The 16,557-nt window shown below is 41.6% G+C and overlaps 1 protein-coding gene across 1 annotated transcript in view; it reads left to right on the plus strand.

Moving 5' to 3' along the window:
* PKHD1 (PKHD1 ciliary IPT domain containing fibrocystin/polyductin) overlaps window positions 1-16,557 on the plus strand; it is a 1,769,028-nt gene that overhangs the window by 75,310 nt on the left and 1,677,161 nt on the right. The window contains exons 8-9 of the mRNA XM_078647366.1: window positions 5,122-5,236; window positions 10,047-10,322. Of these exons, the coding sequence (XP_078503492.1) occupies window positions 5,122-5,236; window positions 10,047-10,322 (391 nt within the window). The remainder of the gene's footprint in view (window positions 1-5,121; window positions 5,237-10,046; window positions 10,323-16,557) is intronic.

A 16,557-nucleotide genomic window follows, 5' to 3' on the forward strand; every position in this document is an offset into this window, starting at 1 on the left:
TAAGAATCTACTAAGGAATTGACTAAAGCTCCAATAACTCTGTTTAAGGTAGATGCTAAACAAACAGTGAGAGTGTACACACAATCCTATGGATAAAGGAACCAGATCATGAGATAGTAGAACTAAATAAAATGAAGTTTACTTGTCTACCTTGATGTCTGTTAATAAGCGAAGCAGAAGCAACAGTTAAAATATTTGAGTAAGACTAATTGATTACTGTTGTTTGCCCACGTTCTAGTTCAAATTGTCATTCAAGCAAGCAGGACTATCATTGGTGTGTTTAGAAAGACTCCAGGGCAGTTGAAGTAGAAAGTTATCACTTGCAAGGGATTTAGGGCCCTATTATGATGGCGGACGGACTTGCGTCCGTCCGCCACCCCTGCGTAAGAGGGACCGTCCACATGGGCAGCGGCGGTCCCTCCACGGCAATTAGGATGTGACCGCCACCCTGGAGGTCACATCCTGTATTTTTTACATTGCGGCGGGTGCTGCTTGAAGCAGCACCCGCCGCAATGTAAAAAATGAAAGCAGTGCATTTGCATGCACAAAGCGGCAGGCACCGCGCGGTGCGTGCCGCTTCGTGCACGCAAAGGCAGGGGGGTACCATAGGTACCCCCCATGTGCACCCCCCCCCTTTCACCCAAGGGACCCGCTACGGGCCCCCGAGGTGAAGATCCACATGCTTAAGAGGGACCGTCCGCATGGGCAGCGGCGGTCCCTCCACGGCAATAAGGATGTGACCGCCACCCTGGCGGTCACATCCTGTATTTTTTACATTGCGGCGGGTGCTGCTTGAAGCAGCACCCGCCACAATGTAAAAAATGAAAGCAGTGCATTTGCATGCACAAAGCGGCAGGCACCGCACGGTGCCTGCCGCTTCGTGCACGCAAAGGCAGAGGGGTACCATAGGTACCCCCCATGTGCACCCCCCACCCCCCTTTCACCCAGGGGGCCCGCTACGGGCCCCCGAGGTGAAGATCCACATGCTTTTCCTCGGCGGAGAATCCGCCGCAGAAAAGCATGTTTGCACAGCCATCCTAATATGTCTGGCGGTGTCTGAGAGACACCGCCACCATATTAGGCCTTTTCCGCCGCGGTTGTAAGCCAACCGCGGCGGAAAAGCGGCGGACAGAAACCAGGACCCACCAGTCATTCTAATGTGGCGGTGGGTCTTTGGTGGGTCCGCAGAGGATTTTCCGCATCCTCCGGGCCGGCGGTGGCTTCCGCCGGCCCGGAGGATGCGGAAAATCCTCCATCGTAATGTGCCCCATAGTGTCAAAGGTGAAGCCCCATCTAAGAGGTATTGTGATTGAAATAATTAAGGAGACTCTCCTAGTAAATGTCAAAACAGCCACTCCATGCTTGTCCCAATACACTGCTGGTTATACCCACACATGTTCTTATGACTTAATGGAGTTGGGGATCAAAGAAAATTGTGCAGTGGTAGAAGATTGGATGAACAAACAACTGATAGCTCAGTAAAGGGAGAGTCAATTAGTATAGTGATTTTGGGCGGGAAATTAGTTTTGCTTTCAGCTCTTCCAGAGTTAATGGGGTATGGGATGGACGATCAACAGTTAGTTTTGTGGGCTATTCCTGGGGCCTTTGATGAGGAATGATAGACACGTCACACAGTGTGTAATTCCAATGGCATCTTGGGCCTGAGATCAGAAAAAAGTTTTGACAAATGTCTCATGAAAATTTGCTATTGTCATATTGCAGAAGGCCTGGTCTTTGGAGCTCCTGGTGATTCCAAACTTTACAAGTTGTGAACAAAAAACTAAACCAAATTCGGTCAAGGGTGGTTCATGGTGATCTGCATGTGCTCATTTCAAAAGTAGTTTAGTGAAAAAGTAAAGTCTATCAGATAATAAGATCATGGACCCTCACTATTTTCAAAACCATCCCAGCCAAGGTGGAAATCAGTGGTGGTGTTTGTTAAATGCTACTTAAACCCGTCATTGCAAACATTTTCAGAATAAGTAGAGACTCTTAAAAAACTTATAATGAATGGCAAGGTCATCATGGGATGAGATGTCAGCGCTAAAATGTTAACAAATACAGTTAACGATGAATTGTTTATATATATAGCATTTGACACCTCGTGATGCACCCCTTTCCTGATGCAAAGATGTTAGTATTGAACTAATGTATGGAGGAGATCACCTCTTTTCTTGTAGATTGATGGAAACTAAAGCGTCCACACTATATGTAGGTTGTTTGCCCTGGGTCTGCTGTTCACTCGACTCCCTACTCTTTCCGAAACAGGAGTGAACTCTATGACCCCATTTCTTGGCCAGTGGAATCCTTCTTAACTGGTGACGAGTGAAATAAGGCAAAGCCTAAGTCTAGGAAGCAAAAAGCCTTGAACCCCTCTTTCTTCAATATGGAGTCCCATAAACTAAACTCCTTGAGGAGCAATGATACCAAATGCATGACATGATTTTGTGATTGTACAATGTACTGTTCACAGAACTTTACAACTTGGGAAGCCATTTCAGAATCTCAGATCCGATTCATAAATTGGAAGAAGTGTGAAATGGGGGCACCCTCTTAATTGCGAATCTCAATAAGATATCTACTACTGATAAGTTACAGATTCCTGAAAAGAAGTGGTAACCCGTTCCCCTAGGGAAAGCAGTCTCTGTTTAGTCATTGTCAGATCGCCTTCATGGGAGCAGGCAGTGGTGCAAGGGGACACTGCCTGCTCCCAATTGCATTTCAAATGCAAAGCCTTTTTCTTTTAAACCAGCACTGGTCCATATGGGAACTAAAAAATACTGGCTGCTTTAAACCTTCTCCCCCATCTGGGAATGCAAACACAGGTATGGTAGTTTCAGGTCACCATCCCAATGTTTGTAGCCAACAGCAGGGGGTTGGAAATAACAAACTGCCTAATTAATTAATTCATATTTATTAGACAGGTTGACAGGTTGTTGTACAATGCAATGCGTCAGAGACTTTGTAACATGACCTACTAGTACATAGGTTTCATTACAAAATACGGACATGGCACACAAAATGAGTGCTAAATATGTGATCCCCGGTTTGTACATCAGGTGCTATTTGCTGTGCTCCCATGTGTTGTAATGGATTAAGGACCAACTTAAAAAATATAAAGATAATTAAAATGGCTACAAACGGCTACTGAAATTTGTACTGAGATTGGTCATGACTGTCATAAATGTTAAGAAAATGTCTTGATTTATTGGTCATATGTACAAGAAAGTGGTGTGGTATTATGTGATAAACTACCTAAAGCTAATAAAAAAAGATTTATAAAAAATACAATAAAATGACCAAAAAGAAAAATGATGAAGAGTTTGGGAAGATGGTAGAGAGTAGAATAGCCTTGAGATTGAGCAACTGATTATGGGTATTTCAACAAAAAGTTATGAGGAATATTGGTAAGATCTGTACTGTGCTGCTGATATATCCCCTGTCGTGCATTCTAGTGATGTTGACAGAAGATTTATATGAAAGACATAGATTGAAGCATGATGTGTTCTGTCACCAAATATGTTAAAGGTCTTTTTGGTTGATCTCCCAGTCTCACTCTTGAAAGCAAAAATAGTTACTCTTGAAGTAGGTGAGAGGCCGATGTCCACTTTCGTGTAGGATGACAACTTGGGAATTGCCCACCCCTGTAAAACTCAAGGTAGCTAGTTGTACCAAAAGAGCAAACAAGCTCTCAATCAGTATGAAAAAGCAATGGTATCGGTGTTTGGAAGCAAAAATATGACTATGACTGTGGTTAAGGGAAAAAAGTTTGAGATAGTAGAATCCTATGTACATTTCCTCTTTGAGACATCCTTATGTTAGAGGTCCCATTGTTCAAAATTGATGTCCAGCACCTCGGCAGATTTAATCCTTGTATGGGTTTATCTGTTGGTCCCCCTCCTTATTTACTGCAAGGTGAAGGAATATTCTCTGGTTCTAATTGGATCAACATTGCTGACCATGAGCGGTGCTGCAATTTACAAGTTATGACCAGTTAAAAGTAAAAGGTTTAATTTAGGCACCTCACAAGGCTAATGTTGAGGTGATAAGCACCTTTACAAAATCGATCTAAAAGTAGACCGCTTGCTTAGAAATTGGTAATGGGAAATAGCTTCTTTGATAATATATTAGTCCTATGCTGGAATGATGTCTAAATATCAATGACGGGAACTAGGAACTTAAAAGAGTATAATTAGAGAACCATCAGAAGGACTTTGCTTTAGCTGCAAGATGAATAACTGATTGTCATGTCAACTAACTGAAAGAATATTTAAAGGGGTTTGGAAATGTTCTGATTAAAGTTAAATATGTACAGTACTTGTATAAAAAAAATCAGTAGCTCTAATGATTAAACATTTGGTTGCATCTTCCCTGTTTCAGTATTTGGGAACCACTAATCTAGACCTTAGATATAGGATTCTAAAATTTTGAATGGGGTTACATCCAATCTGGAGTTGCAAAGGATTGATCCAATGGAGAAAGAACAATGCTATTTGTTGCCCATGATTTATGCGGGTGGTATTTTTTAGCAGTATTTATTGACAATTCCCTTAGTTATGCATTGTAAATGGATTGAATGCAATGATGGACAAGGCTGGTATGTGCAGTGGTACAGGAAGCATCCACCCCCACAAAAAACAGTGACATCATTGCATTAGGGTTAGGTTTGGGGCTAATGTCGGAGTAAGAGATAGAGAGTAGGTTACAGATAAATATTACCATACAATTAACAAATATGGTGGAAAGTTTGGAATTGTTACACCTTGTATTGTCCATAAACACATCACCCACAAGTTTTGTACTACTACTTTTTTTAGAATCTATTTGTTTGTACTCTAATTTTTTAACATTCCGAGCTCCTCTGATCCTAAGGAGGCATTTTGTTTTTGGTCCAGTGTCTTACTTAAGTATGTTTTGGGAACACATATGTACACCTTTTATCATTGAAATAACAGCAATTGTTACACAATTATCCTTTTCCCCCGTAGTTGTCTGGGTCTAATATGCAAAATTGCTGGAGCGGGCCTCCTACATTAGTCACCGCCCCCCCCTATGGTAACATTATTTCAGCTTCCTTATGTCATGAAACTATGAACATGTGAAACCATTTATTGCTTGCAGCTCTAGTTTAAGTGGTTTCTTTGTGGCCCCAGAAACCAATAACTACACATTCTGGATCCAGGCAGATGACAAAGCAACTCTATATTTCTGCCATTCAGAAGACCTCGGAAAAAAGGTAAGACACCTTTGTTAGGTAAAACAATAAACTATGTAAATGTAGAGCATAATGGGACAGAAGTGAAGTGAGATTAAATTTAAATGTTGAACACATAACTCTCCCACAAGTTGATATTTGCATTGTTACGACCATAGTGTCAAACATAAGGTCTCTTGTTGCTTTCTGAAGGGTTATATTCTTAAGAGCATATTGGCAGGTTGCCAGATTTTTTACATCATACAAAAATGAAAAACATCAAATGAGAGATTGTTTCATCAGTGTGGGAACAGACCCAACGTGTTCCTTTTGCTGTAGCTTAGGGTACATTTTCTCTAGGATGGGAATAATGATACATTCTGCTAATTAGAAGATGGAGCATTTTTCCAGTGTTTACTAAGGTGAATATTTCAGGACAGGATTGATGCATGCTCTTGGTATGGTTTCAGTAGGAACTGTGGCTACTATGTTCTTACCTTTCTACAGCTGTCTTATTAGTGAGTCTGACAAATTGATGTAGAAGGGGTAGAAATAGTCCTCCCTAGACATATTTAATAGGATATTAAGACTTACATTTGACAAAGGTCTAGACCTTGTGCTAATGAGGACTACAAAACAGAGGCCATACCATCGCATGGGTAGGTAGATCATCTACTACAGTGCAAGTTTTAGACATTTCCTCTAATTTGACTTGCAGTGATCTGAATTATGCAAAAGTGCTAAGCTTTAAACATTTCACAATCAATAAAATATTAAATCGTAATCCTTAACTGGTGAGCTTCAAAATATTGAGACCACTCGGCCTTCAAGACTTTAAGAGCCAGCAGGCAATGAGCGAAGAGGTTGTTTGTATTGTTGTGCAGTCAGTACAGCGAATGTAAAACAAAGGTGGTTAGCTAGTGATCCCTCCATATCAATAGCTCGGTGATCCTGAGCAAACTATATTTTCAGAATATTGACCACTTGTGTGCATCGGGCCTTTTGCTGATTGCATGATACCCAAAACCTTCAAGTTTTATTGGAGGTATGTTGCTGCAATATATATGATATGTGAACACATAGTTCAAAGCCTAACATCATAATACTGTCTTTTGACAGGATGATCTAAGCCAACCTCAAAGACAACAGTGACAAGAGGTTCTATTCCTGCCTATCCCAGTATTCCACGGCAAACGTAAATGCTGAAAGAGTAAGCCATAGATTGGATGGCACAAAAACATTACCTGAATGAATTTAAATGAGACAGAACCTGCGTAAATATATTGAAAGTGCTAATGGGTCCCCTTGACTTGGCCTGTTTAATCTGCTGCAGCCATAAAGAAAATGTCTCAAAACGGATGTATGTCGTTACAACGCATGCTTTTACAACGCATGCCTTTACGATGCAAGTTTTACAACGCAAGTCGTTACAACGACTTGCGTTGGGGGGCGCTGGATAGTGAATAGTTTAATTTACTATTCCAACTCCAGTCCCCGTGGATAGTAGGGAAGGTGTTGGATAGTAAATTAAAACTATTCCCTATGCTAGAGCGCCCCCCAGCGCAAGTCGTTGTAAAAGTTGCGTTGTAATGGTTGCGTCGTAAAGGTACTTCGTTGTAAAAGTTGCGTTGTAAACGTTGTTCCCCCATTAAAACAAACTGTGTTGAAAATAAACTGAAATTAAGCTAAATACCCAAAACAAATACCTGCAGCAATTTGGCCCATTATCTGAATGTTCAGCATTCTACTGTTACAGGTCTGAAAAGTGACTTTTCTGACAAGTGACTCCCTAAACCTGTTCTTTATCTTTAAGATGGCACTACCGAGGTGTCCTTGTTTTTTTATGGTTTAATACTATTTTCATTGTTTATTGTTTATCGGAAGATACAAATGCCCACCTACAATCACAAGCTGGTAATATTTCACAAAGGTGAATTGTAGCAAATCTTAACTTCCAAACTTGACTAATCTCCTCCCCATGCCACCCCACTCTATTGCTTCAATAAAGTTGATCATTTGATACTAACAGTCTCTGAGGGGCAGATTTACAAGCCCCATGCTCCACATTTATGCCGCCGTTGCGTCACTTTTGTGACGCAGTGGCGGCGCAAAGCCAGCGCCATGCTGCGGGGTATTTACAACGTGACGCATCTAGAAAATGTGTAACGTTGTAAAGCCCTGCGCCACATGTGGGTGTTCCGGCACAGGGGGGGATGTGGGAGGTTCCAGTGCAGGAACGCCGCGCAAAAGTGGCTGAGTGAAATCTACAGGATTTCACTCAGTCACTTTTACGGCCATGCTGCGTCAAAACCCTGCGCCTGCTTGAAGCAGGCGTAAGAATTGGCACAGCATGTTATGCATAGGGGCACCCCAAGCCTTGCTGGAGATGCGTCGCGCTTGCAACGCGACTCCAGCAATGCGTCGCGTTTCCGCCGGGGGATGGGACACGCATCTGCCCCTCCATACGCCATGGTGCGCTGCATTGTGGTGGTGGCGTACGGGTAGGCAGATACATCGCAACACTTCTGGCACATCCCTGCTGATTAGCAGAAATGCGCCAGAAGTTGTAAATCTGCCCCTGAGTCTTTTCATGGACTCTGTGAATCCCTTCCTCTAGTCCTGGATGTGACGTTACCAGTAAATAAGGCCATCTGGTCCGTGTTGTGTGATTGTGCGAGTCTCAAATATTTGGGGCATGTAAGCTGCAGGAATAACAGAGTTTATGAATGGACCCCAAGTTTTCTCTCAAAGTAGAATTCCCTTCCCCTCCTCCCCAGGCTGGTAGAGAGTTTTTCCATCTTGGGGAACTACCATAATCTGTTAAGTCATAGATTACAGTGTGGGATATTGTTTTTGACCCACAACGCCATGATCGCTTGTTTAGCTGCACATTGGGTTGATGTGATTGCTTTGCCTTGGGCTGAGCGCAGTGGGTACATTTGCTGGTTAGGTAGGCTCAGTAGAATATATTCTGGGAATTGGGGATGTCGGTTCCAAATGTGGTATTTATGCTGGACACAACTTCCTGCCAATAGCCTCATAATTTGGGGCATTTCCATAAGAGATGTGTCAACCTTTCCTTTCAGTGAGCTTTCCATTTCCTCCAACAGAGAAAGGTTTCTGCTAGGCCCTAGGTGTGATTTTGAGCTGGGGTATCGTACCAGTAGATGACAATTTTAGCAATGGCCTCTTTGACTACGCTACATGTGGCCGCTAATAATATAATTCATGCATTCTCACTCAGGGATGCTGTAGTTCTCTTGCAGTGGATCAAAAGACTGTAGGCACTCACCGTCACGGAAGTCTTGCACCATTTTGCTCCTTGCTATTTGCCACTCCCTGTAATCATTGCCCTCAAGAGCTGGGGAGACATCTGGGTTCCCAATGATGGGTGTCAGGGGAGAGGGTATGAAGGCAGGGGCACTTGAGGTGGCTACTTTGTTCAAACCTCTCAATGTGGCTTTCAGATTTTGGGCCATGTATATTCCCCAGAGTCTTTGCTTCTTGGTTAGCCATAGAACCTTCCAAATGTGGATACCAGCCAATGGAATGGTCCAAGAACTACCAGTGTTTCTCTGAGGATTCGTGGTGGCACTCTGTGTAAATCAGAGCTGAGCGCGAAGTAGTAATGTTCTGTGTGTCGACTGTCAGTCCACCCTCTACTGGTAGAAGATATGCATGTCATTTTGGTAGATGATCTTTTTCCCTCCCTCATGAAGCTCTCCAGGTTCTTCTGTATTTTGTCCATTGCACCTGGTGGATTGCAATGGCAACACCTGCATCATGTATAAGATCTCTGGGTGAAGTGTAATTTTGATTGCCTCAATCTTGTCTTCCCAGAAGAGCCCACCAATTTGCCTACTTGTAAATCTTTGCAGGCTGTTTGTTTTTTTTGTTTATTGAATGTGGGGCACACCTTTATTCCTAAATATTGAACATAAGTAGCACCCAAGAAAATGCATACAACCTCTGAAGGGTGTATTGAGTGTCTCAGATAATGTTCACAATCTGGATTTGTGATTCTTTTGTATTAATTTTGAAGCCAGAGATCCTACTGAAGCTGTCAAGTTTGTATGATAGTGGTGTGATGGAGATCAGTGGGCTATTCATCATTCACATGACAATGTCAGCATAAATAGCCTGTTTATGTAACTAATTCTTTAGTTTCGATCCCGATATCTGAGGGTTGGAGCATATCGTTTCTGCCAGGGGTCCATATATAACACCGAGAGTCCATTGAATGTCAGCAAAGTTTGCATCAACAGAGCCAGCTGACCCTCTGCAATTGGAAATCAAATGCTTACCCCTATTCTAAATAGTGCCGGGAACTTCACATTTTGTGAGATGAGAATACACCACTTTTGGCAGATACACTGAATTTGCCAAACACTAAACCATCCCCTTACTATTACAAATGTAGGGGCTTATTTAGAGTTTGACCCAGCAGGGGAATTAAGTTCATTCAGTTTTTGCTGTCAGGAATGCTAAATTCTGCTAAGAATCTATCTTGTTGAGGTAATGCATGTCATGGTAATGGTTAGAGTGGAAGTCATTTGTAAAATACAGAAACAGTTGCAAAAACATTTTAAACCTAGAATGAGCTACAATATTAAAAATGCACTTGTGGAACATCCAATAACAAACTAGCAGGTATTAATAGCAGTTGCCGCTAAATACATTTGTTACATAACCAGTCTTCATTTTTGTGGTCTAAATTATTCAGTAATGGAGATTTGTACAGTATCTTTCCAATGTGACCTTATCTATTCAAGGACTCAAAATGGTGTGACTGCGACCAAAGACACAATAGAAATGGTATGTTTCTCATTGTAAACATTTGTTGTGCCTTCAGGTGATGATTGCTTCCATTCCTGCTGGTATTTCTAGCTGGTTTGACCACTGGGAGAAGAATTGGAATGAGAGCTGGCAGCAGAAATCTGAAAAGTTTGAACTTATAGGTGGCAGAAAATACTATATGGAAGCATGGCATTATGGGAAAATGCCATCAACGGGCATGAAAGTTGGCGTTCAGATTCACAACACCTGGCTTAACCCAACAGTGGTAAACACTTATCATAGAGAGAAGCTTGAGGTTGAAGTCCGAGCAGTACGCCTTCCAGAGATACAGGTCGGTATTATCTGTTATTTTGGGATTCACATTTTAAAAGCATACTGTTTATAGATGTTATGGTATTTGGTCTATGACAATGCACGATCTTCTCTTGATTTTGTTTTAAAAATCTGATTATTGGGTTATGTCCAGATGAAAGCAATTATATCATTACATTCAAAGCTTTCTATTCTTAACAGATTAAGCAAAAGCAATGGGAAAGTCCTTTTACATTGGAAGAGTCCTATTTGACACAAACACAATTTATATAAAACCAGATGTGTTCACCTAAGTACATCCTCAACATATTAGTGTAGAGTGGTCACAATTTGCATTTTCTATTAAAACTCCCAGAGGGCTCTTTTAGGCTGGAAGAATAGAAAAGTACCCTGGACAGATCTTTACCACTCAGACGGATATACCTTGGTGCCCTTTTCATTATTATTATAAATTTCCAGCCTTTACATTTCTGGCTGGTTTATGATTCGTTGTTAAGAGGTGAAGATTATTTGTATGAGGCAGGTATCCTAGGTGTGCAGACTCACAGCTCTGCCTGCTGCCCCCCTGTTTTAATTTTTTATTTAAAGGGCTTCTTTGAGAAAGAGTGCAGTACAATAGCATAGGGTAGTCCCTAGAGGAACTAGCCATTTGGATGAACAAACCCACACTTGGGTACGCAGACCTATAAAATGTATAAACTAAATTGCTAAGATTGTCTAGCACAATTGGAGTCTATTTTCAGGTGCACTCTGCTGCGTATGTGATATAATCGGCAATATTATCACCCATGTCATTTATGATGGTACCTATTGTGTAAATTCTGTTGTCAGCAACGAGACTGGAATAGCAATGAATTTTATTGATAGAAACATAGCGGCATAGTTAAGCGCAATGGGCTAAATTCAGTCCTTCTGAGGTTTTAGATTAAATATAAAGTCAATTAATTTGATGCATTTTGGGTTGCTTGCAATTTCCCTCTAGGTCTAGTTATTACGTGGTCTTAATTTACAACCATAATGATCTTTACCCAATATGTTGCACTGAATCTGTAAATACTAATAACTTCATAACTGAAATATATACAGTGTGCATGCAATAGTACAGACAAATCGAAACGGCGAGCTGAAACGCGTAACCATAGCAACGTGTTGTCCTTTAACTCAGGAGTGCACCCCATGTCCCAGTGGACCTCACGCACATTACCCCTCTTTGTATGTCATTGAGTTGGCCATACTACGTTTTTAGTGGTGGCAGTTTGGCATTCACATTACGGATGAGGGAATCTTATGGGTACTTCGCCAAATGTTTTAGAAGAACACAACGCACTCCTTCCATGCATTGGAGAACAATTGACTTAGGTGCTCTGCTGCTGCTAAAATATATGATCAATAACTAATAAGACATTCATGTGTGCTAATGTATATTCTTCTATGACCTGTTTGTAATTATTTATTGTCAAGTTTGAATTCTGGAGTGCACATGATTGCCTTTCATCCTCCTGTGGTCAATAAAAGTAGTATCATTCGGTGGTGTAAAACTGGACACTTTATAACTCGAATTTAACCCAACAAACTGACAAATGTGACAGGAAATTTATTTTTATTTTAGAGTTTTGTAAAGCGCGTAGTCACCACGAGGGTATCCCAGCGCTAGAACCTTGTTACTCAGGAGGGGGAAGCGGATAGAAATGTGTTTTGTTGCTATGTATGATGCTATCCTCTCTTCTCCTACACCTATAATCACGTCTAGTCCTTACTTCTAACTAGGAGAGTACAATAATATAGTGAAACATCTTCCTCTTGCCTGGCAAAGAAGAGATCCAAGTAAATTATAGTCCATGTCAAATACCTTGGGAATAAGTCCATGATGAAAAAAAAGTTTACATTGCTTACAGTTATAAAAATTGTTTTACGATGTCTCCCCGTTCACGTTCTCTTTAGTCATATAAATTGTATTAAGCTGTATTAAGCCCGTCTTGAAGAAGTCTATGGAAAATGCCTGGGAAATTTGCATTTTAGGACCCTCTTTTTTCTCGGCCCCAGCTTGATGATTCACCCTAAAATCTTCCATGCACAAACTAGTCAAAACACGTTTAGAAAGTTTCATGAAGATTTGTCAAGTGGTGTAAAAGTTATTAGCAACTCAAAATGCGCTTGTCCTATTGAACAGCTGACCTAACTATGAATTAGAACCAAAAACCCACTAAATTTCTTCAGTTATGGATAGCTCTGCAATCCATACCCTGCACACTAGCCATATGTTAAGATGTTATAACCAAAGCTAACTATATCTTTGCTTTGACTTTGAGATGTTTTGTAAATTTCTTGGATTTTTGAGAAGCCTGTGTGGTTGATCAAGTTTGCCAAGCCCCACTACTCATTGGCTTCAGCCATGTGGTGTATGGAAAGTCCTCCCTGAAAGGATATGTTGAAGCCTTGAGCAGGACCTGAGGTCAGCACTTATAGAATGAATGCAATATATCATCAAAAATCTTCTGACAAATATCTTCCTTTGAGCATAACACCCTCATGTATGTTTAAAATAAACCTATGAAATGCCATTAGAAACACATTCAAAGTACAATTAGGGTAAATAAATAAAACCACAATTAGTGTCCATGCCTTGAAACCCACCTCACCACCTAATGGACTGCCTACAACCTCACAATATAAATAACAGAAACATAATTAAATAACATCACTTCTAAAATGAAAGAAATTATACTGTGTCCATGGTGACAATATTCAACATGTCACTGCTAATGTGAAACTAAATGTCATTGGTAATGCCATCAATTTCATTGTTAAGCTATCTGTCCTAGCAGGTGTAATGTTGTGAGCAGCCGCGGCCCGTGGAGGGAGTTACGGTGGGGCAGGGAGGCGGGGAGGGGGAGGGGCAGGGTGAAGGGTGCTAAACACCGGCATATGGATAATTGCAGGTAAGTACACAATTTAATTAATAATACGAAAGTCGTATTTTGCGATGCAGTGTGCGCTACGAATTTCGTTGTATTAATTAAATTACTTACCTGCAAATATCCATATGCCGGTGTTTAGCACCCTCCACCCTGCCCCTCCCCCTCCCCGCCTCACCGTAACTCCCTCCACGGGCCGTGGCTGGTTGTGAGCAGTGTGAGTGAGTTTTGGTTTCCATGGCAGGGATGCAAGTTATGGTTTGTGTAACTCTTAATGCTCTAATGCTGAAGCCCTAATCCAATAATGTATTATGTTAATAGATGTATCTTACTTCAACTTTAGGTGTGAGTTCTGCTCCACTATCCAGTCACACCGCATTTTCTATGATAAAGCCTGTCTTACTACAGGTTTGGGTATAACTAACACATGAGCTTATATCAGTAAAACTAGCTTCCTCACAGTTCGTTATGAAGCATATCGTACTCCTGAGAACTACTCACAAAAGTGTTGTGTGTCTCGGGCCTTTGTAGTCCAGTGTAACTCATATCTACGACTGGAAGAATGCACAGCTACTCAATGAGAAAAATCAGGAAATTGAGCCTTTCAGTTATTTTATGAAGTAACCTATGACTTAGAAGAGGACTTTAAAATGGAGTGGGTCCAGATTATTCTGATTAACAACTATTTCATATTAAAGATAAACAATTTGAGTAAAAGTAAATATTTCTTTAGATCTGTCAGCCTTAGGGTGGTCTACCCCCACACTTCTTGCCTACTTACCTCGAACTTTTGCTGAAATTTGTTATAGTTGGCTTAAGACTCTATGTGCACTTTGCCACAGTTAACCAGTGCTAAAGTGCGTGTGTTCATTGCCCTAAACATAGTTTATTGGCATATACCCAATTAGCATTTTGTAGAGTGGTATGCCATATACGCGTGGACCTGTAAATTAAATGCTACCAGTGCAACCGCAGCACTTATTGTGCAACCCACTTACATAGCCCTTAAAACATGTCCCAGGCTTGCCATTGCAGCCTAAATGCAGTTTTAAACTGCCATGTCGACTTGTAATTTAAACCCCCTTGTCAAGCAACTCTCCTTTTAGTACATAAGTCATCCCTAAGGTAATCCCTGTGTAGCCCATAGGACAGGTGCTATGTCTTACATGTCTTGGTAGTGAAAAACTCCTACATTTGATTTTCACTACTGTGAGGCCTACCCCCATCCCATAGGATAATATTAGGGATACATTATGACATTTATTTAATAAGTTATATTTCCAAATTGGGAGAAGGTTGATATATCGTGTTAGTAAATGAAATGATAAATCCTCTTTTATGGTAAAGTCAGATTTTTCATTTGAATTTTAAAAATGACACTTTTAGAGAGTTGAGATGTTCCTGCCTTTAACCCTTTGTGCCTGACACCCTGTCTTGGGTCACATGACTGGGTGTAGCTGACCGTTAGAGTTTTCGAATTCCTCCTAGAGAGTCATAGAATAGAATGATTGGTGTGCTTCAATGGGCCATCTGCTAGCAGGATGAGGACAGACCTGAGCACAGCTCCACTCACAACGCATTAGCCTGTGCTCGGCCTTCACACAAAGGGCCTATAGACCCTGAATTGTCACTGAAGGCAGCTTAAAGTAAGTTCAGGGGCGTTAGAATATTCCATGCACTTCAAAGCGCCTTTCCAGAAGCTTCTCCTACCTTTCAGGAGACGGGTACCAAGGGCGTAAAAATAGGACCTTCAGCCCACTCTTCAGTTCACAATTGGACCTGCAGAAGGACTCTCCAAGGACTGCCTGCTGCTGTAACCTGGTGTGCACTCTACAAGTCTGCTGCTGTACCTGGAAAGACTGTTTTGCTGCCTGGAGCATGCCTTGAACCCTAAGAGGCCAGCCCTGCTGTTGATCCATACATCTTTACCTGCACCCAGGACTACCAGAGTGACTCCAACAGCTAGTTTGCTAGCCTCCTATTCAGAATCACTGGGACATAAAAGGCTCCCACTATCTTAAATCTGCACCTAGACCCAGCCTGAGTGAGTCTTAAACACTCAAGAGGTGTACCACAAGTTCTGGACCCTTGGTTGTGGTGTTAAAGGTGCCCAGGTGGCCAAATCCCTAAACTGAGGACTTAAAAAAACGTTTAAAACTTTTAGCCAACAACTTCTCTCAATCAAGAGGAGGCGAGTACCAACCAGCTTGCCTATCCAGCCGAGATGCATTGCCGGTCAGTTTGACTTGTCAGCTTCTCCCGCTACGTTCTTCTCTGCTGCAGCAAATCCTTTTCAACGTTCCTTCACCATAGGGGTATCCCTCCTTGTGAAACTGTCTATGGCTACAGTCTTCTGCCTTCTCCTGCTGGTGATCTTTGTCTTCCATTTTGATGACTAAACCTGAACATAGAAATCTTCACTGGGCCTTCAACCTAAAGCCATCCTAGGATGAAGCTCCCTCCTCGGATACTGACTGCAGCATTGCCCCATCAAACTTTACCTTCTCAGACACCTTTTCTCAGAATTTCTTCTAAGTCTGAAGGTAAACGCTGACTGTCCCAATCCTTTACATTCCGAATAGAGAAAGCAGGTAATTCCAGCAAGGAACTTTTTTAGATCATAAATAACCTGACTACAGCTATAAAGTACGATGCCGCCACTTGTAACCAAGATTTCAGCAATACACTTGCCCAATCTTATAAATCAAAGGTGGACCAAATATATGATCAGTTTGCCAACCACAAATCAAATGCTAATGTACAGAACAGGACGCTAGAGTCAAAGGGCTGTTTTTAAACTTTACCCCTAAGTCTTCAGCTCAATAGCTAAGCTTCTTTCAATGACCAAATCAGGATCTCCAGATGATCCCTGTTCTCCCAGGATCCTTCACAACATCAGCCATCTCATTAGCCCTCAGATATCTAGCATGTTCATTCAGATGCTTTCGCAAGGAATCTTCCCAACCATGTGGAAACAGGCCTACATTTTACAGCTCTTAAAAAATTCCAATTTGGACATAATGGACCCGAATAACTATCGTCCTATTGCGAGACTGCCGCTTCCTGCAAAAATTGTTGAGAAAATACTAAATGTTGAACTCTCCACCTTTATTTCAGACAATCAAATCCTAGACAGGAGTCAGTTTGGATTTAGAGGGTGTCATAGCAAAGAGACAGCTCTGATAAAGACCACGGAGGACATTTGTATTACGCTGGATGGTGGAGGGTCGGGCCCTTATTCTCCTTGACCTGTCCGTGGCGTTTGATACCGTGGACCATACATTTCTGGTTGAACGACTTAAGACCATGGGTATAGGAGGAAAGGACCTATCCTTTTTA

This window comes from Lissotriton helveticus, chromosome 6, assembly GCF_964261635.1.
Source record: "Lissotriton helveticus chromosome 6, aLisHel1.1, whole genome shotgun sequence".
Lineage (NCBI taxonomy): Eukaryota > Metazoa > Chordata > Amphibia > Caudata > Salamandridae > Lissotriton > Lissotriton helveticus.